At 52.0% G+C, this 25,775-nt stretch overlaps 3 protein-coding genes across 11 annotated transcripts; all 3 read left to right on the top strand.

The window, feature by feature from the left end:
- Window positions 1-932: 932 nt before the first annotated feature.
- STOML2 (stomatin like 2) lies at window positions 933-4,244 on the top strand. Of its 2 annotated transcripts, XM_082614226.1 has the most exons (10): window positions 935-1,051; window positions 1,291-1,428; window positions 1,898-1,997; window positions 2,115-2,173; window positions 2,265-2,366; window positions 2,512-2,646; window positions 2,806-2,950; window positions 3,071-3,150; window positions 3,410-3,538; window positions 3,964-4,244. In XM_082614226.1, the coding sequence occupies exons 1-10, from the start codon at window positions 1,007-1,009 to the stop codon at window positions 4,099-4,101; spliced, it is 1,071 nt and encodes a 356-aa protein (XP_082470352.1). In that variant the 5' UTR covers window positions 935-1,006; the 3' UTR covers window positions 4,102-4,244. The 2 variants fall into 2 exon arrangements, with proteins under 2 accessions (XP_082470353.1, XP_082470352.1); XM_082614227.1 differs by lacking the exon at window positions 3,410-3,538 and having other exon boundaries at window positions 933-1,051.
- Window positions 4,245-9,737: 5,493 nt separating this feature from the next.
- PIGO (phosphatidylinositol glycan anchor biosynthesis class O) lies at window positions 9,738-17,504 on the top strand. 5 transcript variants are annotated; one of them, XM_082613267.1, is made up of 11 exons: window positions 9,738-9,781; window positions 10,528-11,068; window positions 11,646-11,815; window positions 11,989-12,128; window positions 12,788-12,947; window positions 13,159-13,338; window positions 13,587-15,111; window positions 15,685-15,888; window positions 16,106-16,320; window positions 16,934-17,004; window positions 17,158-17,504. In XM_082613267.1, exons 2-11 carry the CDS (start codon window positions 10,558-10,560, stop codon window positions 17,417-17,419), a joined length of 3,438 nt encoding a protein of 1,145 aa, XP_082469393.1. In that variant the 5' UTR covers window positions 9,738-9,781; window positions 10,528-10,557; the 3' UTR covers window positions 17,420-17,504. The 5 variants fall into 5 exon arrangements, with proteins under 5 accessions (XP_082469393.1, XP_082469397.1, XP_082469394.1 ...); XM_082613271.1 differs by having other exon boundaries at window positions 9,741-9,781; window positions 10,557-11,068; window positions 11,672-11,815; window positions 12,005-12,128; XM_082613268.1 differs by having other exon boundaries at window positions 9,745-9,781; window positions 10,557-11,068.
- Window positions 17,505-17,607: 103 nt separating this feature from the next.
- Window positions 17,608-25,360, top strand: FANCG (FA complementation group G). Of its 4 annotated transcripts, XM_082613350.1 has the most exons (15): window positions 17,608-19,296; window positions 19,414-19,534; window positions 19,730-19,820; window positions 20,506-20,637; window positions 20,869-21,071; window positions 21,805-21,940; window positions 22,118-22,248; window positions 22,349-22,495; window positions 22,627-22,778; window positions 23,148-23,214; window positions 23,473-23,762; window positions 23,914-23,960; window positions 24,135-24,290; window positions 24,749-24,872; window positions 25,002-25,360. In XM_082613350.1, the coding sequence occupies exons 2-15, from the start codon at window positions 19,439-19,441 to the stop codon at window positions 25,108-25,110; spliced, it is 1,881 nt and encodes a 626-aa protein (XP_082469476.1). In that variant the 5' UTR covers window positions 17,608-19,296; window positions 19,414-19,438; the 3' UTR covers window positions 25,111-25,360. The 4 variants fall into 4 exon arrangements, 3 of the variants coding, with proteins under 3 accessions (XP_082469476.1, XP_082469477.1, XP_082469478.1); XR_014293345.1 differs by having other exon boundaries at window positions 17,608-19,534; window positions 24,781-24,872; XM_082613351.1 differs by lacking the exons at window positions 20,506-20,637; window positions 20,869-21,071 and having other exon boundaries at window positions 17,608-19,820.
- Window positions 25,361-25,775: the final 415 nt, after the last annotated feature.

The raw sequence follows: 25,775 nt of genomic DNA, 5'->3' as shown, positions 1-25,775 counted from the left end.
TGGGAATGGGGATGGAGAGCCTAACTAGAGCTGGGACTCTGCCCTTTCCCCAGGAAAAAGGCCTGAGGCAGGGAAGTCTTAGGGGAGGCCCCCATGATTCTTAGGGTCTGGTCTTGCCCCTTTCACATAATGGGGTGGGGTTGGGGTAGGTTCTGCTGTAAAAGCTAAACTCTGAATGCGGATCTGGATTCTTACACTGGTTCTGTTGATGATTTTAGCTCCTCTGAGCTTCAGTGCTCAGAGGGTGACTGTGCAAGTCTCCTAATGGATGTGACAAAGCATCGGAGATGTGTGCAGGGTGACATGCTCCAGAGAAGGCTGAATGTTGGGGCTGTGCGCTGGACTCTGTATGCGAGGGAACCTGGGCCTGATAGACCCTGAACGGGGTAGAGGAAGAAAAAGCTATGATGCCTTGGGAAAAGAGGGGAGGGGGAAACCTCAGTCCAATCACCGGGCAGTGTTAGGCCCAGTCACCATGGTAACGGGAATGGGGTCGGTCCCCAGTGGGAGGGCTGGGTACGGCACAGCAGGACTACCAGAGAATGTCACTATGGCAACCACGGCAATGAGTCAGCTCCAATCGCTCGTCGCTATGGTGAAAGACGGGGGCGATTATACGCTCAGAAGGGTAAACTGAGTCTCCAGTGGGGATAAAGAATTCTGTTGGAAGCTTTTCTGGGACACCTGCACGCGAAAAGTAGCCTCCATTTGGTCACCGTGTTCGGGATCTTGGGCTTGAGCAGCTAGAACAAGAACAAGCTCGAGCCTTGAGCCCTCTCTAGAAAGTCTGCGTCTCCCAGCGAGCAACTGGGAGCACGCTTCTGCCGAGTAATCAGCACGCTTCTGTCGAGTAACGCTGATTGGCTGAGTATGGAAGGGGGAAGGGAAGGCCGGAAGTACATCCGGGGGAGTGGAAATACGGGAGGAAAGGCTCAGGTCCGGGCATCTAGAGCGACCGCTCTGCTCCGCGTCTCGTTGGTTCCGGAGGCCGCTGTGGGAGTGGGAAATGCTGGCGCGCGCGGTGCGGGGTTCTGGGGCCCTTTTGCTGAGGGTGAGTGCAAGGCATCTTTTTCTAAGGGTCGGGCCAGAGATCACCTGGGTTTTCAGCTGGGAAGGGGCCAGATTCTAAGTGTGGGGAGAGAACTGGAATCGGAGGTTATGGTACTCGCCTGAGTTCCTTTCCGAGAACCCTTGAGGATCGCGGTTTAGGGACATGCCTCCGGGACAGGCACCGAGGGGGGCGGGGTGCCCGGTCGACTGGGTCTCTGCTAATCCTCGTCTTCCCTTTAGGGCTCCGTGCAGGCTTCTGGCCGCGCTGCGCGCCGCGCCTCCTCTGGATTGCCCCGAAACACCGTGGTGCTGTTTGTGCCGCAGCAGGAGGCTTGGGTGGTGGAGCGAATGGGCCGATTCCACCGCATCCTGGAGCCTGTGAGAACTTCTTCTGCCCATCCCGGGCCAGCCTGAATCCCAATTCCCTCACGACATGGGGGAATGGGGTGAGACCTCGTTGGGGCCTGCCTTCACCTTTGGCTTCTGACACCCCAGGCCAGACCTGGCAGTGCCCAGACTGCTGACGGTCATACCCATCTTACCACCTTTTCCCATTGCACTAGCATCCCACAGGCCCCACGTTAGGAATCTCTTCTATTAATCCTCTCAGCTCCACCTGTCTGCATGGAAAAGGCTACTCTGCTGGCTCCTATCTCCTTGACTGTCCCTTCCATTCAGAGATCCAGCCTTACATTCCTATCCTTACATTCTTACGTACCAGTGACACCCCAAGCCTTCTGTTTTTCTGGGCAGAATCTATGTTGATTCCCTACCCACTCCAGGCCTAGCGTCAATCTCAACCCTACAGCCCCCCATCCTTCTGAAGACCTGTGACTCCTCTTCCCAGGGCTTGAATATCCTCATCCCTGTGTTAGACCGGATCCGATATGTGCAGAGTCTCAAGGAAATTGTCATCAACGTGCCTGAGCAGTCTGCCGTGACTCTTGGTGAGGCGTGCGGGGTGACATGGGTGCTCTGAGGCCATTAGGATGTGGTGGCAGGAGAAAGAGCTGATGGGGACCTGGAGGCCTGACCTCCTTTCTCTCCTGCTCCTGCACCTACAGACAATGTAACTCTGCAAATCGATGGAGTTCTTTACCTGCGCATAATGGACCCTTACAAGGTATCTGCCCTCTGCTCTATTCGGCTCCTGAGTTGCTCTCCTCACTAAAACCCTGCATGCAAGCTCCTGACACTACCCATGCCCCTTGCAGGCAAGCTACGGCGTGGAGGACCCTGAGTACGCTGTCACCCAGCTAGCTCAGACAACCATGAGATCAGAGCTCGGCAAACTCTCTCTGGACAAAGTCTTCCGGGTAAGGGGATCTGAGCCAGAGTTAAGGTTTGAAGACACATACCTGGCACTCTCAGTCCTTTCTGGGGATCAGTTCCGGGACCTTCTTGGTTTAGCCCCCTGAAGGTTGGGTTGAGGCCATGGAGCTTACACCTTTCTTCCTCCAGGAGCGGGAGTCCCTGAATGCTAACATCGTGGATGCTATCAACCAGGCTGCCGACTGCTGGGGCATCCGCTGCCTCCGTTATGAGATCAAGGATATCCATGTGCCACCCCGGGTGAAAGAGTCCATGCAGATGCAGGTGGGGGCCAGAGAGGGACGGGGTAGAGTACTTCAGGATGCTCCAGTTGCATAGGGACCTGGACTCCCTTCCCTGTTGTGATGGGTACAATTGCAGGTCTGTGTAAGAGTTTACTTTTACTCTGGTTTCTTGTTGATGGGGCTTGCTGGGGGCTTCTAGGTGGAGGCAGAGCGGCGGAAACGGGCCACAGTTCTAGAGTCTGAGGGGACTCGAGAGTCGGCTATCAACGTGGCAGAGGGGAAGAAGCAGGCACAGATCCTGGCCTCTGAGGCAGAAAAGGCTGAACAAATAAATCAGGCAGCAGGTCAGCAGAGGGTAGAGGCTGAGTGATGAACCGGGTATGGACCTTTGAGGCTTGGTACTGGGACAGGAGCTTTTGGGGTACCCTGACCTCATAGGTCAAGCTCTGTCTCTTTTCTTCCAGGAGAGGCCAGTGCAGTTCTGGCCAAGGCCAAGGCTAAAGCTGAAGCTATTCGCGTCCTGGCTGCAGCTCTGACACAACATGTGAGAGCCCCCCTAGGTGGGATTGGGGATCCGGAATTGGCAGTAGAAGAGGTTCTCTTATCTACCCTTGGGAGAAATTCCTGCCTTTTTGGTTCCATTGAGCCACATTACATGATCTCTTGTATTGTGATCTGCATATCCTCTTTCTAGGAACCTGATTTCTGTCCACTTCCTTTCCTCCCCCACCCCCCACCCCCCCACCCCCCCACCCCCCATCCAAGTCTGTGATCTCTGATGTTTATCTTCCCTGTGGCCACAGAATGGAGATGCAGCAGCCTCACTGACTGTGGCTGAGCAGTATGTCAGCGCATTCTCTAAACTGGCCAAGGACTCCAACACTATCCTGCTGCCCTCCAACCCTGGCGACGTCACCAGTATGGTGGCTCAGGTTAGAGCGCCCTGAGGACCCAGCATAGAGCACCAATGCCAGAGACTGAGACGCTACCACCACCACCATCACTTTCCCCGTCGAGCCCTCTAGAGTGCCCTGAGACTTACACCTCTCTTCATCCCCTGAACGAGACACTCCCACTCATCCCTAGCAATAGGGAACCTCTTGAGACATCTTTCTTTCTTTTTTTTTTTTTTTTTTTTTTTGCAGATGCCTGTATTAGTATTTTGAGGGTGACCCTGCTCTGGTAGTTTGTAACAATCCTAGAACCGACTCCAAAGCTTTTAAGACTGAGGCTTGAGAGAGAGAAAGGAAAAACAAGCTTACTGGCCCTGGCTCTACCTTCTTCCTTTGAGCCGTTGGTGGGTTGGGCTATGCCTTCTGCCACGTGTCATCATGGCTCTCTCTGTCCCTCTCCTCAGGCCATGGGTGTGTATGGGGCCCTCACCAAAGCCCCGGTGCCAGGAGCCCAGGACTCAGTCTCCAGCAGGAGCAGCAGAGATGTCCAGAGCACAGATGCAAATCTTGATGAGGAACTTGATCGAGTCAAGCTGAGTTAACGGAGCTGGGCTTGGTCAGGGAGGCTGGGGACAGGGAAGCAGCACTCCCAGATTCTGGCTCTAGCCTCCCTGCCAAGATTTTGGTTATTATTTTTTTATTTGAACTTTAATCATGTAATAAAGTCACCAATGGCAAACCAAAACTGTCCTCTTTGATTGGGGAATGAAGTTGGGAGAGTCACCGGTGTTCTCCTTGGATGACCACTGCCTCCTCCAGTCCTGTCAGGTCTTGGGAACTGATTCCTCCATGAGCAAGATTAAATGTCATGTGAAGTGAAATCATCCTGCCTGTCTTCAGGAGAAGCTGTGGGATACAGTGGAAAAATTAAACCACATGTCTACTGAACTGCCAGCTGAGGAGTGTAGTCCCCCCTCTTGCTAAGTGTAGGGCTGTGAATTTGAGCAGGTGTTGGGGGTTTTTTTAATGGGAAAGAGGACTGTCCTGGTAGAGTAGCGCTCAAAGCGTCCTCAGGGACTGAGGACACTCATTCGTTCATTCAAAAACATTCAATGCTCAGCCATAAGAAGGAACGAAATTGGGTCATTTGTAGAGACGTGGATGGACCTAGAGACTGTCATACAGAGTGAAGTAAGACAGAAAGAGAAAAACAAATACAGTATATTAACGCATATGCGTGGAACTTAGAAAAATGGTACAGATGAACCAGTTTGCAGGGCAGAAATAGAGATAGATGTAGAGAACAAACGTATGGGCACCAAGGGGGGAAGGTGGCGGGGGGCAGGTGGTGGTGTGATGAATTGGAAGATTGGGATTGACATGTATACACTAATATGTATAAAATGGATAACTAATAAGAAACTGCTGTGTAAAAAAACAAAAACAAAACAAAACAAAAAAACATTTAATGATGTCTACCATGTGCCAAGCTCAGTGTTACAGAAGAACCCAAATCCTATGGTCCCTGTTTTCACAGGAAACAGAGCTACAAAGTGATAAGTGCTGAGGTGGAGGAAAGTTCTGGCTGAGGGATCCTTGGGGGAGGAGCATGTCACTTTGTGGGCAGCAAGGTTACCAACTCGGACATTGGGCTCAGGCTGGAAAAATCAATGCTTTCATCAGGCTACGGTTGGGGACTGGAATATGCAAAGGCCCATGGCTCCAGAGAAGTTGGAGTATTCAGAGTTGTTCTCTGTGGCTGATGGGTGGGGTGTTAGGGGGTGTGACTCTGTGGCAGGGGCCAAATCTCAGGGAGATAGGGTCCTGAAAGTGTTTGGACTTTATCTGGGGAGCAGGGGGCATGAAGGGTTTTTTCCCTTCCCATGAAGAATCTTAAGAAGATTAAGGTAATCACATCAGAGTTTCAGATGGAGCTGTCCTGCTGCGATGTGGTCAGGGGATTTGAAGGAGAGATGGGAGGCTGGAAGGACAGTAAGAAGGCTACTTCAGTGGTCCTGGAGAGGGTGGTGAGGCCTGAACATAGGTAAGGGGCTTTGGGGATGAAGGTGGAGGGATATTTCAACATATTTCTGAATTAGAATTTATTCATTTATCCATTTTAATAATTTTATTGAATCCCAACTATATGCCAGGCACTGAGAATATAGTAATAAAGAAAACAAAATTCCCTACTCTCAATGAGCTTACATTCTATTTGGAAGGGACAAATCATTAATAAGATGTATAGTATTTCAGATGCTGATGAGTTGTACTAGAGAGGGAAGTAAAGAAAGGAAGGGAGATGGGGAACTTGAGAGGAGGGGCTGTAACATTGAGTAGAGGGTTACAGGAAGCCTCACTAATGGTACATTTAAGCTTAGATATGGAGATGAGGAGGGGAAGGTCCATTTGGGCATCTGGGAATAAAGCTGACAGGAGTTGGAAATGCAAAGGTCCTGAGGCAGAGCGTGGCTGCCTTGTAATGTGAAGAGCAAAGCAACTACAGTGGATGGAACTGAGCTAAGGAAACAAGTGGCAGCTAGATGAATCAAAGAAGGAAGTGGGGAGTCAGTGTGTAGATTTGTAGGGCCATGTAGAACCACTACAAGAATTTAGGCTTTACTCTGAGATGAGAAACCACTGGAGAGGTTTTTTTGTTTTGTTTTAAATGGTAGCTTTTCCGAGATATAATTCACATATAATGTGATTCACCGGCTTAAAGTGTAAATTCAGTAGTTTCTAGTATATTCACAGAATTGGGCAACCATCACAATTTAGAACATTTTCATCACTGCTCCCCATCCCCACCCCGCCACAAAACCCCTGTACCCGGGGCTTCCCTGGTGGCGCAGTGGTTGAGAGTCCGCCTGCCGATGCAGGGGACACGGGTTCGTGCCCCGGTCCGGGAAGATCCCACATGCCGCAGAGCGGCTGGGCCCATGAGCCATGGCCGCTAGGCCTGCGCATCCGGAGCCTGTGCTCTGCAACGGGAGAGGCCACAGCAGTGAGAGGCCCGCATACCACAAAAAACAAAACAAAACAAAACAAAAAAAACCCTGTACCCATTAGTAGTCACTCCTCTCTCCCCTCAACCCTAGACAACCACTAATTTACTTTCTGTATCTGTAGATTTACATATTCATGTAAATGGAACAATACGTGCTATTTTGTGATTGGCTTCTTTCACTTAGCATGGTTTTTTTTAATATTTATTTATTTGGCTGTCCCAGGTCTTAGTTGTGGCACCCGGGCTCTTTGTTGCCGCGTACGGGATCTTCATTGCAGCATGCAGGATCTTTAGTTGTGGCGTGTGGGATCTAGTTCCCTGACCAGGAATCGAACCTGGGCCCCCTGCATCAGGAGCGTGGAATCTTAGCCACTGAACCACTATGGAAGTCCTCTAGTGAGCATGTTTTTAAGTTTCATTCATGTAGTTGCATGTAACCACTTGTAGTAGGTCATCCTTTTTATTGGCCAAACAATATTCTATTGTATAGTTATAGCATATTTTGTTCATCCATTTATCAGTGAAGGCCATTTGGGTTGTTTCCACCTTTTGGCTATTATGATAATGCTACTATGAACCTTCATGTGCAAGTTTTTGCGTAGCCACGTTTTTCTCTTGGGTATATACCTACAAGTGGAATTGCTGGGTCATATGGTAGCTCTACGTTTAACCTTTGGAAGAATTGCCAGACTTCTTTTCAAAAGCTGCTGCACCATTTTTCAATTCCAACAGCAGTTTATGAGGGTTCACATTTCTTCACACCCACATCAATACTTGTTATTTATCTTTTTTATTATAGCCATCCTCCTGTGTTTGAAGTGGTATCTCCAGCATTTCCCTGATGGCTAATAATGTTGAGCATCTTCTCATGTGTTAATTGTTCATTCATATATTTTCTTCGGGACTTCCCTGGTGGCAAAGTGGTTAAGAATCCGCCGGCCAAGGCAGGGGACACGGGTTCGAGCCCTGGTCCGGGAAGATCCCACATGCTGCAGGGCAACTAAGCCCGTATGCCACAACTACTGAGCCCGCATGCTGCAGCTACTGAAGCCTGCGTGCCTAGAGCCCGTGCTCCGCAACAAGAGAAGCCACTGCAAAGAGAAGCCTGCACACTGCAACGAAGAGTGGCCCCCGCTCACCGCAACTAGAGAAAGCCCGCACACAGCAACAAAGACCAACGCAGCCAAAATTTTTTTTAAAGCCTTCTTTTTTTTTTTTACAACTTTATTGGAGTATAATTGCTTCACAATGGTGTATTAGTTTCTGCTTTATAACAAAGTGAATCAGTTATACATATACATCTGTTCCCATAGCCCTTCCCTCTTCCCTTCCCTCCCTCCCACCCTCCCTATCCCTCCCCTCCAGGCGGTCACAAAGCACCGAGCTGATCTCCCTGTGCTATGCGGCTGCTTCCCACTAGCTATCTACCTTACGTTTGGTAGTGTATATATGTCCATGCCTCTCTCTCGCTTTGTCACAGCTTACCCTTCCCCCTCCCCATATCCTCAAGTCCATTCTCAAGTAGGTCTGTGTCTTTATTCCTGTTTTACCCCTAGGTTCTTCATGACATTTTTTCTTAAATTCCATATATATGTGTTAGCATACAGTATTTGTCTTTCTCTTTCTGACTTACTTCACTCTGTATGACAGACTCTAGGTCTACCCACCTCATTACAAATAGCTCAATTTCGTTTCTTTTTATGGCTGAGTAATATTCCATTGTATATATGTGCCACATCTTCTTTATCCATTCATCTGATCATGGACACTTAGGTTGTTTCCATCTCTGGGGTATTGTAAATAGAGCTGCAATGAACATTTTGGTACATGACTCTTTTTGAATTATGGTTTTCCCAGGGTATACTCTCAGTAGTGGGATTGCTGGGTCATATGGTAGTTCTATTTGTAGTTTTTTAAGAAACCTCCATACTGTTCTCCAAAGTGGCTGTACCAATTCACATTCCCACCAGCAGTGCAAGAGTGTTCCCTTTTCTCCACACCCTCTCCAGCATTTATTGTTTCTAGATTTTTTGATGATGGCCATTCTGACTGGTGTGAGGTGATACCTCATTGTGGTTTTTGATTTGCATTTCTCTAATTATTAGTGATGTTGAGCATCCTTTCACGTGTTTGTTGGCAATCTGTATATCTTCTTTTGAGAACTGTCTATTTAGGTCCTCACCCATTTTTGGGTTGGGTTGTTTGTTTTTCTGATACTGAGGTGCATGAGCTGCTTGTTAGTTTTGGAGGTTAATCCTTTTTCAGCTGCTTCATTTGCAAATATTTTCCCCCATTCTGAGGGTTGTCTTTTGGTCTTGTTTATGGTTTCCTTTGCCGTGCAAAAGCTTTTAAGTTTCATTAGGTCCCATTTGTTTATTTTTGTTTTTATTTCCATTTCTCTAGGAGGTGGGTCAAAAAGGATCTTGCTGTGATTTATGTCATAGAGTGTTCTGCCTATGTTTTCCTCTAAGAGTTTGATAGTTTCTGGCCTTACATTTAGGTCTTTAATCCATTTTGAGCTTACTTTTGTGAATGGTGTTAGGGAGTGATCTAATCTCATACTTTTACATGTACCTGTCCAGTTTTCCCAGCACCACTTATTGAAGAGGCTGTCCTTTCTCCACTGTACATTCCTGCCTCCTTTATCAAAGATAAGGTGACCATATGTGCGTGGGTTTATATCTGGGCTTTCTATCGTGTTCCGTTGATCTATATAAAAAAAAAAAAGCCTTCTTTGGAGAAGTGTCTATTCAGATGCTTTGCTCATTAAAAAAATTTTTTTTAATTGAAATATAGTTGATTTAAAATTTTGTGCCTCTTTGCCCATTTTTGAATTGGATTGTCTTATTACTGAGTTGTAAGATTCATCCTTGGAAAGGTGAATAATAAAATCTATCAGTTGGAGTCAGCTTGGCAAAAAGGGGGAAATAAATATTATCCCTATTTTACAGATGAGGTAATGCCCAATAGTGACAGTGAGTGGCAGGGCTAGGATTCAAGCTAAGTTTGGTTCCAGAGGCTTAGATCTTAGTCTTAACCAAGAATGGACAGTGGCTCCCTGAACTCTTCTAGTTTAGTGCCTTGCCCCCAATTCTAAATTACTATACTCTCCCATCAAACTCCCGGCTCTGGCCAGCCTGGCGTTCCTTGCCGAACTTCCTCGGGGGCGCCAGCAGATGGCGATCGGGACCCCCGAGGGTCGCTCTAGCCGGCGCACGCACCTCTGTGGTGCCAGGCCGCAGGCGCCGACGCTGCACTTCCGGGCGCCATTCAAGGTGAGCCGGGGTCTCCCCAAATCCCCTTGCGCTCGCTTTTGCCTGAATTTAGGGACCTTTCCACCCCACTCAGAGCTCGCAGTCTAGCGGTCCCCGTACCCAGGTCAGGGTGCCCAGCCGGAGGCCGGGTAGCCACCTGAGGTGACAGAGCCATCCGGACGTCTGGGTCCCAGCGAGGCCCAACTGCCTCAAGACCTCGCACCTCTGCCCTGCTGCGCCGGGGAGGTCGCGCTTCTGGTCTCCTGGCGATCCTGGCTGTCCGGAAGCGGAGTAGGACTCCTTCCCTTCGTCCCCTGGGTCCCCGCCAGGCGGCGCCATCAGCCTGGCCGGGATTCCCCTGCGGCTGCGAGCCCTGGCCACTCCAGGGGTGTTGAAATTGGCGAGGAGAGCGGAGAAACGGGCTGTCACAAAGCCGTGTACCACTTGGAATAAGTTTCTCTCGTGGGCTGTGTTTTCCATCATTAGGATCTCCTGGCGTACAAATTCCTATGCTCCACCCACGAAGATCCTGATTCAGGGGATCTGGGGTGGCGCCTGGAAATCACCATTTTAATACAGCTGCTCCAGGTTGATGCCCATAGTCTGCGCACCTCGCCTTCAGAAACTCTGGTATAACTGGTGGAGAGGAACATTGCATTGGGTTGGTTATGGGACTGTTTATCTTCCGGAAGGCTTCCAAGAGGAGGTGATTCTAGCTGGGCTTTGTATTGAGAGACTAGACTATCTGCTGGTTCTTTGCCTCACAGTTATGAATTCCCTCCCCCGCCACCACCAGGATGCGGAAGATCTCAGTGCTGCTCTTCCTGGCCTGGGTGGGCTTCCTCTTCTACGCCGGCATTGCTCTCTTCACCAGTGGCTTCCTGCTCACCCGTTTGGAGCTCACCAACCATAGCAGCTGCCAAGAGCCCCCAGGCCCTGGGTCCCTGCCATGGGGGAGCCGAGGGGAGCCCGGGGCCTGCTGGATGGCTTCCCGATTCTCCCGGCTTGTGCTGGTGCTGATAGACGCTCTGCGATTTGACTTTGCCCAGCCCCAGCTCTCACATGTTTCTGGGGAGCCTCCCGTCTCCCTACCTTTCCTGGGCAAACTGGGCTTCTTGCAGAGGATCCTGGAAATTCAGCCCCACCATGCCAGGCTCTACCAGTCCAAGGTTGACCCCCCGACCACCACCATGCAGCGCCTCAAGGCCCTCACCACCGGCTCACTACCTACCTTTATTGACGCTGGCAGTAATTTTGCCAGCTACGCCATAGCGGAAGACAATCTCGTGAAGCAGCTTACCAGTACAGGTTAGTCGGGCCTCTTTGGTGGCCAGGAGTACCTTGGCAAATTTCTTTAGACGTCAGAGAGCCAGAACTTTGGGTGCCCAACTGCGTGCTTGACTAGGAGTACAGGAAGGAGAAAGAGACCCTGGCTCTGTATGTAGGGAGCTCAGGTCCGGGCTCTGTCCTTCTGGCGTTTCTAATCTGCATGGGGTATTGGTTTTACTTTGGGCGAGCTCTCAGTAAGGGGCAGGGGAGAGACGAAAAGAAGATGTGGGTCTGGTATTTTCAAAAGCGTGGAGAAGAGAGCAGAGGGTCCAGGCCCTGTCCACTCACTGACTGGGGAAAAGCAATATGTACCCAGGAAAAATAGAGCAGCAGAGGTAGCCAGGGGCTGGGGACTAGCAGAGCTTTTTATAGGAATAAGTAGTAAAAGGTCTGGGTGGAGTATGGTTACCAGGGAAAGCTTCCTGGCAGAAAATTTTAGGCCTTAAAGGATAAAGAGTTGTTGGATGGAACTGCTGTGCCTTAGAGTGCATGGTTGGGATTTCTGATAGATCTTTAAAAGGCCTCTCCTCTTCCCCCTCTCCTGACTCCTGCTCAGGCTGTGACCCACTCATGTCCCTGCAGGAAGGCGTGTGGTCTTCATGGGAGATGAAACCTGGAACGATCTTTTTCCTGGAGCTTTCTCCCAAGCTTTCTTTTTCCCGTCCTTCGATGTTAGAGACCTACACACAGTGGACAATGGTATCCTGGAACACCTCTACCCAACCAGTGAGCACGGGGCCAGAGGCAGGCCTGACTAAGACTGGGAGCTGGGGAGGGCTACGTCAGTCCACAAGTTCTGAACCTCCCATGGATGCAGTGGCCTGGGCTTGTGCCCCTGGACATAGGAGCATCAGAGCCTGGCTGGGGTTGAGGAGTGGGCCTTAGTCCCTTGTGCTCAGGTTCTCTCCTTCACAGTGGACAGTGGTGAATGGGATGTGCTGATTACTCACTTCCTGGGTGTGGATCACTGTGGCCACAAGCATGGCCCTCATCATCCTGAAATGGCCAAGAAACTTAGCCAAATGGACCAAGTGATCCAGTGAGTGTGGGATATTGGCTGGGGGAGTGGGTTTGTGTCTGAGAATCTCATAATATATGGTCCCAAGAGAAAAAAATCTTTATTTGGAACTCCTACTTGGCTGAATTCTGTCTTCTCTAGGTCTTTTTCGGAAGCTAGGGGCCTCATCTGTTTTGAGTAACTTAGCATGTGATTTTGGGCAGTAGGGTTATGACTGAAGAGTTGTTTTTCTGCCAGAGGTCTAGGCCTTACTAGTGGAAGTTATGGCTGGGGGTAAATGGGCCCCTGAGAAAAATATTTTTTTTAATTTATTTATTTATTTATTTATTTTTGGCTGCGTTGGGTCTTTGTTGCTGCGCGCGGGCTTTCTCTAGTTGCGGCAAGCAGGGGCTACTCTTCATTGCGGTGCACGGACTTCTCATTGCAGTGGCTTCTCTTGTTGCGGAGCATGGGTTCTAGGCACGTGGGCTTCAGTAGTTGTGGCTTGCAGGCTCTAGAGCGCACGCTCAGTAGTTGTGGTGCACAGGCTTAGTTGCTCTGCGGCATATGGGATCTTCCCGGACCAGGGCTCGAACCTGTGTCCCCTGCATTGGCAGGTGGATTCTTAACCACTGCGTCACCAGGGAAGTCCCTGAGAACAATCTTTATCCCTACCTCCTGACACATTTCTTGGCCCCCAGGGGACTCGTGGAGCGTCTGGAGAATGACACACTGCTGGTAGTGACTGGGGACCATGGGATGACCACGAGTGGGAACCATGGAGGGGACAGTGAGCTGGAGACCTCAGCTGCACTTTTTCTGTATAGTCCCACAGCCCTCTTCCCCAGTGCCCCACCAGAGGTGAGGCCTGAGGTGTGCTTTGTGTGGTTTCCCGCTATTCAATCCACATCATAATCGTAGCATCCTTGTGGATCCCTCCATTTTAAGCCCCCAAATTCATAACCCTGGGCATCCCCCATTCTTATTTCCTACCTAGGCCCCTATGTCTTCCATCCTAAACACTGACCTCAGCTCTTTGTTGAACCCGTTGACCCCTGTCCTTGTTCTCTAGGAGCCAGAGGTAATTCCTCAAATCAGCATTGTGCCTACGCTGGCCCTGCTGTTGGGCCTGCCCATCCCATTTGGGAACATCGGGGAGGTGATAGCTGAGGTGTTCTCAGAGGTTGAAGACTCCCAGCCTCACTCTTCTACTCTGGCCCAGGCCTCAGCTCTCCATCTCAATGCCCAGCAGGTAGGTAATGGGCTGGGCTTCCAGGTGACAGAGTTAGGTTGAACATGGGAGAAGCATAATGACCCACTCTGCTGTGCTTTGTTCAGTCTTAATATCACATTCCATAGCCAAGTACGCCCTCTCTCCCTGTCCTGGATGGAGTTTGGGTCCCTGATTTCTAGGTACCCCATATGGTAATACTTGTCCTTGTCTGTGTCCCACTTCACATCTCTGAGCTTTTCCCCTTGGTCTCTGATCTTTTCTGCCAGGTGTCCCGATTTCTTCACACCTACTCAACTGCTGCTCAGGACCTCCAAGTTAAGGAGCTTCATCGACTGCAGCACCTCTTCTCCAAAGCTTCTGCTGACTACCAGCGGCTTCTGCAGAGCCCCCAGGGGGCTGAGGCAGCGCTACAGACTGTGATTACTGAGCTGCAGCAGTTCCTGCGGGGAGTTCGGGCCATGTGCATTGAGTCTTGGGCTCGTTTTTCTCTGGTCCGCATGGCAGGGGGTGCTGCTCTCTTGGCTGCTACCTGCTTTCTTTGCCTACTGGTATCCCAGTGGGCAACATCTCCAGGCTTCTATTTCCGCCCTCTCCTAATACCCATGGCCTGGGGTTTGACTGGGGCCGTAGTGTGTGCTGGACTCCTGGCAACTACTGGGCTGAAGCTGGATTCAGTGGTTCTAGGGGCCATGGCTGCAGTGGGCTCACTTCTGCCTTTTCTGTGGAAAGCCTGGGCTGGCTGGGGAGCTAAGAGGCCCCTGGCAGCCCTGCTTCCCATGCCTGGGCCTGTCCTGTTACTCCTGCTCATTCGCTTTGCTGGTTTTTTCTCTGATAGCTTTGTTATAGCCGAGGCCAGGGCCGCCCCCTTCCTTTTGATCTCACTCATCTTGCTCCTGGTTGCCCAGCTTCACTGGGAGGGCAAGCTGCTGCCACCTAAGCTACTCACAATACCTCGCCTTGGCTTTCTGACCCCGGCAGGCCCCCCACGTCACAATGGCACGCATGCCCTGGGGCTTGGAGTTGGGTTGCTTTTATGTATAAGGCTAGCTGGGCTTTTTCATCGCTGCCCTGAAGAGACGCCTGCTTGCAGCTCCTCTCCCTGGCTGAGTCCCCTGGCATCCATGGTGGGTGGTCGAGCCAAGAATGTGTGGTATGGAGCTTGTGTGGGGGCGCTGGCGGCCCTGTTAGCTGCCGTGCGCCTGTGGCTTCGCCGCTATGGTAATCTCAAGAGCCCTGAGCCCCCTGTGCTCTTTGTGCGCTGGGGGCTGCCGCTGATGGGACTAGGCACTGCCGCCTACTGGGCCTTGGCATCAGGGGCGGATGAAGCACCCCCACGTCTCCGGGCCCTGGTCGCTGGGGCATCAGTTATGTTACCTAGGGCTGTGGCCGGGTTGGCTGCTTCAGGGATCATGCTGCTGCTCTGGAGGCCTGTGACGGTGCTGGTGAAAGCTGCAGCGGGTGCTCCACGGACCAGGACTGTCCTCATTCCCTTCTCAGGCCCCCCCACTTCTCAGGCTGACCTGGATTATGTGGTTCCTCAAATCTACCGACACATGCAGGAGGAGTTCCGGGGCCGGCTAGAGAGGACCAAATCTCAGGGCCCCCTGACGGTGGCCGCCTATCAGTTGGGGAGTGTCTACTCAGCTGCTGTGGTCACGGCCCTCACCCTCTTGGCTTTTCCACTTCTGCTGTTGCATGCAGAGCGCATTAGCCTTGTGTTCCTGCTTCTGTTTCTGCAGAGCTTCCTTCTCCTGCATCTGCTTGCTGCTGGGATACCCATCACCACCCCTGGTAAATACATATCTCAGCCCTGATTCATCCAAGGACAGTAGTGATGTGAATTCAGCCCCTCTTATTTTCAGGGAGGTGTCGCTCCTCAGGTTCTTCACCTTGATACAGGGTCTCACGCCCCAACAGTTGAGAGGGTCTTCCTGATGTCCTGTCTCTTTTATCTGCTGTAGCCAAGCTAACTGATCCCTCCCATTGGCTTTCAGGGCCAGCAGGGTTCATGGAGGAGGGAGACAAACAGTACTCCAAGACTCAATTCTTATGGAAATGCTGCATCCTTGTGAGCGCATTTCCTAATTCTCCAGTGATGAGAGTGGTGAATTATGCGTATATTCACCACTCACAGTGAGCTGTGTGTATATGAGAGAAAGAGGTTGACCACAGGTTAGAGCAGTGGGGCTTTGTGCCACAGAGGGAATTAGAATAACGGAGTGTTGACTGTTAGAAGCTTGGAGTGATGGGCATGCTCGTGTGTAAGAGACAGCACTGAGGTAGTAGGTGTATATGATCTTGGGGCAGTGGGCTGTGGGTTAGGGAGTGGGATGTGACTGTAAAGAGGCATATCTCTTCCCCCAGGTCCTTTTACTGTGCCTTGGCAGGCAGTCTCTGCTTGGGCCTTCATGGCAACACAGACCTTCTATTCCACGGGTCACCAGCCCGTCTTTCCAGCTATCCATTGGCATGCTGCCTTCGTGGGAGTCCCAGAGGGCCATGACTTTACCTGGCTGTCTGCTTTGCTGGTGGGAACCAACACCTTTGCCTCCCATATCCTCTTTGCAGGTACCTCCTCATTCCTCCCTTGCTTCCATTGTTTACTCTGGCTTCGTGGAAGGAAAGGAAACCCCAGGATTTGAGTGGGGAAATGTGATTTTGTTAGATCTTTGGCACCCCTTGGCCTTTGCTAATTGGAGGCTGAGCCAACTCGGGTAGTTGGGGGCCAGGGTGGCCTGGTCCCTGGGTCCTCCATTGATTCTAGCGCTGCCTTCCTCTGAGGCAGTAGGTTGCCCATTGCTCCTGCTCTGGCCCTTTCTCTGTGAGAGTCAAGGGCCCCGGAAGAGGCGGCAGCCCCCAGGGAATGAAGCTGAGGCCAGAGTCAGGCCTGAGGAGGAGGAGGAGCCACTGATGGAGATGCGGCTCCGGGATGCGCCTCACCACTTCAATGCGGCGCTGCTGCAGCTGGGCCTCAAGTACCTCTTTGTCCTTGGTATTCAGGTAGGTGCAGGGGAGAGATCATGGAGTTAGTGATCTTTTCTCATGCGTGTACATCCCATTCTTTCACACTTTGCCAAAACCCTAGGAGAGAGCCTTGACTGAGGCATAGATAAGTGAAGTGATTGCCCAAAGGCCAGTGGCCTCAAATGGCAGTATTAAGACTTGAACCTGGGTCTCCTTCATCCTAGTCTCGGATTGTTTCCTCTCTACAAGCTAGATCTGGACCTGATGGTTGCGTCTGGGGATTACTCCATTAGTGGACAGACTGGAAGAGCTGAGGTGATGGTCAGGATTCTTTCCCAATCTGTGATCATTGATCTTCCTTTCCTTCAGAGGAAGAAGGTGTGACTCTGACATTCCCTCCACCCTGGGAGGCAGAGCCTGAGTGTCAGCGGCACAGGTGAATAGTGCTTGCCCAAGGTCACACTGCAAGTCGTGGCTGGGCCAGGAAAAGAATTAGGTCTCCTAACTCCTAGCCCAGGGTTTTTTCCCACTGACAGTCACACTACTTTCCTTCCCCTTCCATTCTTCACAGGGACCTGCAGCAATTCTCTGTTTGACCTGCTTCCTCCTCCCCTTCCTAAATAACTTGACCCCTCCTCTCTTCCCTTAGATTTTGGCCTGTGCCTTGGCAGCCTCCATCCTCCGCAGGCATCTCATGGTCTGGAAGGTGTTTGCCCCCAAGTGAGTGGATTTGCTTGAGAAGTATTGGTGTGGGGGAGGGTGAAGCTTGGAGCAAACAGTGAACATCCAGAGTGGACAAGGTTTTGCCTCAGCAGGGAAAAGGCTCTAGACCTCCTGTCTGTGTCCTTTGAGATTCTCGACCTTTCTTTGCAGGTTCATTTTTGAGGCCATGGGCTTCATTGTGAGCAGCGTGGGACTTTGCCTGGGCATAGCTTTGGTCATGCGAGTGGATGGTGCTGTGAGCTCCTGGTTCAGGCAGTTAGTTCTGGCCCAGCAGAAAGCTGGAGAACAATCTAGCCTGGTCTATACGGGTGCTGGATCATCTGCAAGAGAGGCTCAGTCACACCTCTTACCACCATGCAACCAGGATCTATTGGCATCTGGGACTTCATTATTTTATAATTCAAAATCATAGTGGAGCCTAATCCGTAACTCCTGCTTTGGATACATCTGAGGGACTGAGGGGCTGCCTCCGAAGTGGAATAAAATAATGATGTAAATATGTGTGTCTGAGGTGTGGGGGAGCCCCCATTGTCCTGTAGGGGATAGGAGGGTCAGTCTCCCCTCATCCAGGCACAGATGGGATCAGCCGTCTTATGGAGACCTGGCCACATCTGAGAACCTCTGGGAGGTGGTTGGAGTTGTCTGAATTCACTTCTCCCAACTCTTCCCAAATCACTACTGTTATTCCACCTGCCATTTTCCTTTGCCATGGAACGTATTTTATTAAATTCTTTTGCTTTGGCTGATAACAGAGATGGCTGAAAAGACAGGCCCAGGCATCATGGAGCACACAGACTTTCACTGTCTAAAGCCCCAATAGTGCTGTATCTCCTCCTCCTCAACTGTGTCCTTTTACTTCCGAACACCCTTTGCCCTTCACGTCTGTGGAGGCTTTCCTGGTTTCCCAACCTATGCTGCCTTTTATCAGACCTACTCACCCATCTAACACACCTTGTCCCGTTGATTATTCCTGACTTGAAGCCAAAATTGTATGAATCTAATGCTCCTCACACGTCTCCCGTGCCCTCCATCCACCTCACTACTCCTGTGTCATGTTGAAGTGCTGGCATGAAATCCTCATGGAAACATCCATCAAAGAAGTGGGGAAGAGGTTCTGAGAGGGGTCAGGACTGGGGTTTGAGGTTTGAGGGTGCCCAGGACAGGAAGAGATGAGACCACTGAAAGATGATGTATACGATTTGCAAATAATTTCTCCCACTTTGTGACTTTTCTTTGAGTTTTCTTTTATTTCTTTTTTTATTGAGGTATAATTGACATCTTTGAATTTTCTTTTTTTCCCAGTTTATTGAGATATAATTGACATACATCACTGGATAAGTTTAAGGTGTACAGCATAACAGTTTGACTTAACATCTTTGAATTTTCTTGATGGTGTCTTGGTAGCACAAGAGTTTTTAATTTTAACGAAGTCATTTTGAGTTGACTTTATAGATGGCAAGTGTCGCAGCTTGTTTCTTATTTGCGTAAGGATCTCCAATTCTCCCACCTCCGTAATTTGAAAGGACTGGGCAGGTATATTTGAGCAGGGCAGGCTGCACAGGCACAGGGCTGCGCTGCCAGCTAGTCGGACTGCATGTGGTTGAGCAGACTGTGGTGAGCGTGTTGGTGGTCCATGGTGAGCAGAGATAGGATGGACCAATTACCGAGGGACTCAGTCTCAGGTCAGTTTTCGGACGCGCAGGCCCAGTGGCCACGGCTCACGGGCCCAGCCGCTCCACGGCATGTGGGATCCTCCCGGACCGGGGCACGAACCCGCGTCCCCTGCATCGGCAGGCGGACTCCCCACCACTGCGCCACCAGGGAAGCCCAGGTCAGTTCTTTTTGAAGACACTTCTGGGTCTGGACCTTTCGTGGCGGCTCCCGGCGGTACTACAACTCCCAGCGTGCATCGCGCGGGCCAGCCCTCCGCGGCGGGGGAAATCCCCGGCCGACCTGGCTGTGTGGCGGCGAGGGAAGAGCTGAGCCGCGGGTTCCGGGTTTTTGAGGTCGACTTAAGGCTTTGGCCTCCGCGAGGGCTGAGCAACGAAACGGCAAGCCGTGTGACCTACCCACTCAGACACGCCCCCGGCCTCTGGCCCGCCTCTGCCTTCCTCTCTGGTCTGGCCCCGACTCGTTTCTTCTTCCAGTTTCCCGCGGGGAGTAACCCTTGAAGACGACCAACCGCAGCCGAGCATTTTGCCGGCCGGGCCAATCAGAGGCGCGGGTGGAAGAGGCGGAGGTAGAAGCCCCGCCAGGCGGCCAGCGGGGTGTCCGTTTCTCCCGGAAAGGGTAGGCCGACCCGGCTGGAACCCCGAGGGGAGCAAAGGAGCCTTGGCGGGGTCCGGAAGTGCACGGGCCTCTCCGCTCTCAGAGGGGCCAGGTTTACCCTTCAGCGGCTCCCTTTAGGTGTCTGGGCCCAGACTCGGCCGCCATGGCTCACAGGACCCCTCCGGGCTCTTCAGCCTCACACGCCAGCTGCCTGGACCTGTGGAGGGAAAAGAATGACCAACTAGTTAAACAGGCCAAGGTAACGCGGTTGCTGGGACCCTCGCTTTGCAACCCCAAAGTACCAGGAAAGGGGTATGCAGTAGATTTACCCTGGCCGATGGGGAGGGGCTGAGCGTGACCTCCCCTAAATAGCCAGAAATGGCTGGAGAATGACATCCCTTGCCACAGCTGCAAGGGGAGAGGGAAGGACTGTACCCCACCCCACATTTGTTAGGTTGCTCAGGACTCAGGTCTGTCTCCGAGGCGACAGCAGTTGGCTCAAGGTGCACTGGAAGGGCTCCGGGGACTCCTCCATAGTCTGCAAGGTAAGGGGCGCCCTCCCCAGGATGGTCACTCCCTTCCTCCACAGCCAGAGACCAGTTCCTCTTCTGCATTTCTGGGATTGAGGAGATTACTCAGGGGGTAAGGGGTTCTGGAATCGTCTTTATACAGGTGAATCTCTCTCCTTACTCACACACACACACCACCACCACCACCCCAGCATTTGAAGAAGTGGTCTCCAGGATGGTCTGTTTGGAAAACCTTCTGCCCTTTCCAAATTCTCTGTCCAAAGGGTGGATTCTTTTTCTTTTTTTGGCTGCGTTGGGTCTTCGTTGCTACGTGCGGGCCCTCTCCAGTTGCAGCGAGTGGGGGCCACTCTTCGTTGTGGTGCGCGGGCCCCTCATTGCGGTGGCTTCTCGTTGTGGAGCATGGGCTCTAGATGCGTGGGCTTCAGTGGTTGTGGTACGCGGGCCCAGTAGTTGTGGCTCGCAGGCTCTAGAGCGCAGGCTCAGCAGCTGTGGCGCACAGGCCTAGTTGCTCTGTGGCATGTGGGATCTTCCCGGACCAGGGCTCGAACCCGTGTCCCCTACATTGGCAGGTGGATTCTTAACCACTGCGCCACCAGGGAAGTCTCCAAAGGGTGGTTTCTTTACTGAGGCCATTTTGGTTGGGGTGGGGTGATCTCTCTCACCTGAGAGTTGTCTGTGAGACCAGCATTTGCTGCTCCAGGGCTCCCTGCAGCTGTTTCTGTTCTCCCCTTGGAACTGACTGTCATCTGCAATTTCATTACCCTGAGCGCAAGCCTGGCCCAGGGTTTCACTGAGGACCTGGCACAGGATATCCAGCAGGGCCTAGAGAGAGGTAAGGGCCAGAGATTGCCTTCCATGCCCCTGCCAGCCTCAGGCTGGGCTTAAGTTCTTGCAAGGGGGGTAGGAGGAGCAACATAATCTGTCATCTCCACGGAGGTGCCCTTCTCTGATCCTCCATGTGCTCCTCGGACCAGGAGCACCTTTGTGACCTTTGGGCTCCTGCAGAGAAGAAAAGCCAGAGATGAGGTCCCACCTCAGCTTTATGTGTGTGTATACTCTACAGTGCTGGAGACCCAGGAGCAGCTGAAGGCCAGGCTGGAACATGGGCTCAGGGGGCTGTGGGACTCTGTCCTCCATGTTTCCTCCCTTCTGCCGGAGCTGCTCCCTGCCCTTCACCACCTTGCTGGCCTGCAGGCTGCCCTTTGGCTGAGCACTGACTGTCTTGGGGACCTGACCTTGCTGCTGCAGACCCTGAATGTTAGCCAGGTAATTCAGGTAGTGATCTGAACCTAAGGGTCTCTTTCCTCCTCCCACCCTTCCTAGCTGAAGTATCATCATTATGTGTTGGAAAGGCTGCTGGGTTGGTGTTCAGAGGACCCAGGTTCTCTCAGGGACTGTTAGGTGACCTTGCTCTGGTTTGTTCCTCATTGGAGGGATTCTCTTGGGAGCTTGATTATCTTGGGTAGAATTAGAGCTCTCATGACCTTGCTGAAGGCACCTCCCAGTCTCAGTCTTTTCATCAGTAACCCAAACATGGTCGTTGCCCTGTGTCCTTGTGGGCTTATCCTGAGTGAGGAGACTCATTAAAATAAATCATCTCTGCCCCAGGTTCTCCTTCCTCTCTTTATCCTTGCCCCACAGCTATCGATCTCTTAGAATTGAGGGAACAAGAATCAGGAGAGGGCTCCCCTGGTGGCGCAGTGGTTGGGAGTCCACCTGCCGATGCAGGGGACGCGGGTTTGTGCCCCGGTCCGGGCGGATCCCACATGCTGTGGAGTGGCTGGGCCTGTGAGCCATGGCTGTTGGGCCTGTGCATCTGGAGCCAGTGCTCCGCAGCGGGAGAGGCCACAGCAGTGAGAGGCCCGCATACCGCAAAAAAAAAAAAAAAAAAAAAAAAGAATCAGGAGGATCCTTAAGTTCAAAGTCCAGCCAGGGTGGACTGAGATAGGTGAAGGGGTAGTTACAGGCTTGGAACCTCTGATCATCCTTCTTTCCCCAGAGCAGGGCCTCTGAGGATCTGCTGCTACTCCTGAAAACTTGGAGGCCCCCAGCTGAAGAGTCAGATGCTCCGTTGACCCTGCAGGATGCCCAGGACTTGAGGGGTGTCCTTCTGACAGCATTTGCTTATCGCCAAGGCCAGCTAGCAATCTGACTTGTCCCTTCCTCCCCACTCCCTGTCTTAAGGGGTCCTCTGGGCTCATGTCTTCTCTATCCTCTACCCTTCAGCTCAGTAGAGCTTCTCTGTGCTCTTCTTCCCCATCATGCCCCCTGCCCTATTGGCCTCTCTAAGCTCACACCCTGGTTGCCCACAGGCCTCCAGGAGCTGATCACAGGGAACCTGCCCAGGGCACTGAGCAGCCTGCATGAAGCGGCCTCAGGTCTGTGCCCACGACCTGTGTTGGTCCAGGTGTACACAGCCCTGGGGACCTGTCTTCGTAAGATGGTAAAGACAGTCCTAGGGTGGGTTGGGGAAACCAGGGGTGTTAGGAGCAGCTTTCTGCTTTTTGAGGGTAGCTGAGGCTTGTGTCCTCTCACCCCTCTAGGGCAGTCCACAGAGAGCTCTGCTGTACTTGGTTGCAGCCCTGAAAGGGGAATCAACCTGTGGTCCCCCGCTTCTGGAGGCCTCCAGGCTGTATCGGCAACTGGAGAACACGGCAGCAGAGATTGAGTGTCTGGAGCTGCTGGTTGAGGTAAGGAACTGTGTCAGGGGAAGATACGGGGACTGCTGAGATGCTTGTGTTGGGGTAACTAGTCAAGGTATAAGTAGAAGGAAGTATGGTTCCCAGAGATTATAGATATACGTTCTTTTTGTTTTCTCTAGGCCTTGAGTGTCGCTCATATCCCTGAAGCCCCACAGCTTCTCATTGAGGTAGAGTTACTACTCCCACGACCTGACCCAGCCTCTCCCCTTCACTGTGGCACACAGAGCCAGGCCAAGTACCTGCTAGCAAGCCGATGCCTACAGACGGGAAGGTGAGGTTCACCTTGCTCACCTGAGCTCCTCTTCCCACTTCTGACGCCTCCCCTGTGCTGTGGCTCTGCTTCTGTTCTTACGAGTTGGGGGGATGGACAAGTCAGGGGCAGGACATGGGTCCCCACTCTCAGCTTCCTGCCTTGATGCTGGACCTGAACTGAGGATTCTTCACCCAGACACTAACCTCCTGTATCTTGAAAACTCTAAAGTCTTCTCCCAAATCCAGTCTGTAAGTAGTAGAGATCCATACTGAGCCAGTGTTGGAGTCCCCAAGCCTCGCCCTCCCCACACCCCAGTGTCCTTAGCTAAAAGCCCTTGGAGTGCCCTGCTGTGGCCTAAGGTGAGGCTCATGGGTTATGACTCTTCAGGGCAGAGATTGCTGCAGAACATTACCTGGACCTGCTGGCCCTGTTGCTGGATGGCTCGGAGCCAAAGGTGGGTATGTCGTGTTTCTCTGCAATGGGGTGGGAGGGTTGGAGTCCCCTTTGGAGTGGAGCAGGACTGCTTTTTTCTGACTTTTCCTCTGCTGTTCTTTCTGTCCAATCTGGGGCACCAGACTGGGAAGGTTCCCAGAGCAGGGGGGATCCAGGCAGCAAGCAATGGGTGGTCTCTGCATGATACCAGAGCCTGGTGCAGAGGTTGGGGGTGGGGGCTCATGTCTCTTCAAGACACTGCATTCTCCTCCCACCCCAGTCCTCCCCGCCCCCATGCCCCCCAGGGCCCTGTGTGCCTGAGGTGTTCTTGGAGTCAGCAGCAGCGCTGATTCAGGCAGGCCGAGCCCAGGATGCTTTGACCGTGTGTGAGGAGCTGCTTAGCCGCATGTCATCCCTGCTTCCCAAGAGGCCCCGGCTGTGGGAAGATGGCAGAAGAGGAACCAAAGAGTTACCACGCTGCTCACCCTGGGTCTCTGCCACCTATCTGCTTCAGGGCCACGCTCGGGTGCAACTGGGGCCCCAAAAGGAGGCAATTAGTGAATTTAGCCGGTGAGCCCAGGAAGCCAACCAGGACCCTCTGGGAAATGTGGAGGGATAATATTCTAACTGGGACCTGAGTTGGTGAGCTCCATTCTTATCTACTCACCCTAGAGTTTCTGAGGTTGACTCTTCTTTACCCCTGCTCTGTGTCCCACTTCAGGTGCCTTGAGCTGCTCTTCCAGGCCACACCCAAGGATAAGGAACAAGGTGATCTAGACTCTCAGTTTTCCTCTGTGGTGGTGGCGGCTTCCTTTCCATGTGTCCTAGCCCACCAGGAGATTTAAGAGGAAGGGATTCCAAACACAAGAGATAGAGAGGGAACTTGAGGTGTTGGTGACAGTGTGGCTGGGAACACGTCTTGACTTTGGAAGCGGTCCCCAGGGCCTGCTTCCAGCTGTGAGCAGGGGTGTACATCAGATGTGGCACTACAACAGCTTCGAGCAGCCGCCCTGATTAGTCGTGGACTGGAATGGGTGGCCAGTGGCCAGGATACCAGAGCCCTACAGGACTTCCTTCTCAGTGTGCAGGTGTGCCCAGGTATGTACATGTGCAAGACATCAGCTATGCACAGATGCATAAGGTCAGAGAGGGCCGTGGGGGAGGTACCTGGGGATTAGTGGAAGAGTGATGTTCCTTGAGAGGAGGGGTGAATGGGGTTGTGCCTGTATATATATAGGGATATGTCCAGGTGTGCAGACATATGCAAGACATATACAAGTGTGTATGAAGGCCTCTCAGAGTTCTCTAGGCTTCCCAGTGTCTTCAGACACAGAGACCATAACTGTGCTGAGAATGTGTTGGGCAGGAGCAGGGTCAGCTGAGCCCTTTGTCCTGGGCAGGCAATGCCCAGGGATAGGCATGGTTGGCAGTGATGTACCCCTGGTACCATGTAGGCAAGACACTTCCCTGTTTTAGGCCTTAGTTTTCCCTTTTATAAAATGATGCTTAAGTCTGTGTCAAGTTCTAAGGCTCTCTACTCTGGGGTGGGGCTACAGGTAATCAAGACGCTTCCTTTCACCTGCTTCAGACTCTGAGGAGGCTGGATCGGAGGGATGAGGCCACTGCTCTCTGGCGGAGGCTGGAGGCCCAAACTGAGATGCCACAGGAGAATGCTGCATGGTGAGGTTGAGAGGCAGCTGGTGTCCTGGAGTCCTTGGGCCTATTGGGAGTGGTGGTGAATGAAAGGGAGGGAATGGCTGTGCAGTCTTCTGCCTGTCCTCCCTTAGACATCACGCTTTTTGCTTTCAGGTCTCTCCCCCTGTACCTAGAAACCTGTTTGGGCTGGATCCATCCCCCTGACCGTGAAACCCTTCTTGAGGAATTTCGGACGTCTCTGCTGGAGACTTGTGACCTGTAGCTGCCACGTTTCAAAGAACCTGAGCTGGGGCCTCAGTGGGCCATCTGTGGGGAGGGCTTTCTGCTATACCGTCCTTGGGGAACATGGCTGGAGCTGACCATTCCAATATAAGTCTGGCATTGGAGAGGCTGGTGGTAGTTCTCCAAAATTTGGTCTGGTTACTGCTCTTCCATCAACAAGGCATTGACTTTGCTCATAGCACCTTTTTTCCTGTTTCCCTTTTCATGTGTTGAGTAAAATTTCATGCCTATCTCTTGTCTGCCTACTACATACACTTGAGTGGGAAGACAAAGCTGTCTGATTCAGTTGAGTGCTGGTTGTCTATGATACCTTCTCCCAACATCATCTACCTTATGAGCCTCAGGAGAAAGGACTACAGGAATCCTTACTCAGGTGGCAGTGCCTTTAGTCCTTCTTGTTGCCTAAAAGCAAAACCCCAAAGCCCAGGAGCCTTTGTGAGGTGACAGAATGAGTGGAGTTAGGTCTGGAAGGTGGTGCCCTCAGGAGAAGGGCAAGTATCTGATTCTTAGAGCAGAGAGACAAACAGACCTCTGAGTCTCTCAGAGTGACTCCCCCGCCTCCCTCATCCCAGATTTGGATTTCTACTGTCTCAGTCAAATGTGTCTGTGTGGATAGGGGGTGAAGGGTGAATTCAGTCAACAGGC

The sequence above is a fragment of the Mesoplodon mirus genome (assembly GCF_964341445.2).
Source record: "Mesoplodon mirus genome assembly, chromosome: 1".
Lineage (NCBI taxonomy): Eukaryota > Metazoa > Chordata > Mammalia > Artiodactyla > Ziphiidae > Mesoplodon > Mesoplodon mirus.
The sequence above is the reverse complement of the archived record's forward strand: the minus strand, read 5'-3'. Positions and strand labels throughout refer to the sequence as shown.

Coding starts and splice junctions, on each gene's coding strand:
- STOML2 (XM_082614226.1), top strand. CDS start 1,007: ATGCTGGCGCGCGCGGTGCGGGGTTCTGGGGCCCTTTTGCTGAGG. Junction 1,998..2,114: donor GCAGTCTGCCGTGACTCTTG/GTGAGGCGTGCG, acceptor CTGCACCTACAG/ACAATGTAACTCTGCAAATC. Junction 2,647..2,805: donor AAGAGTCCATGCAGATGCAG/GTGGGGGCCAGA, acceptor GGGGGCTTCTAG/GTGGAGGCAGAGCGGCGGAA.
- FANCG (XM_082613350.1), top strand. CDS start 19,439: ATGGCTCACAGGACCCCTCCGGGCTCTTCAGCCTCACACGCCAGCTGC. Junction 19,535..19,729: donor AACTAGTTAAACAGGCCAAG/GTAACGCGGTTG, acceptor CACATTTGTTAG/GTTGCTCAGGACTCAGGTCT. Junction 24,873..25,001: donor CCACAGGAGAATGCTGCATG/GTGAGGTTGAGA, acceptor TTTTGCTTTCAG/GTCTCTCCCCCTGTACCTAG.
- PIGO (XM_082613267.1), top strand. CDS start 10,558: ATGCGGAAGATCTCAGTGCTGCTCTTCCTGGCCTGGGTGGGCTTCCTC. Junction 15,889..16,105: donor CTCCCATATCCTCTTTGCAG/GTACCTCCTCAT, acceptor CCTCTGAGGCAG/TAGGTTGCCCATTGCTCCTG. Junction 17,005..17,157: donor TGGAAGGTGTTTGCCCCCAA/GTGAGTGGATTT, acceptor CTTTCTTTGCAG/GTTCATTTTTGAGGCCATGG.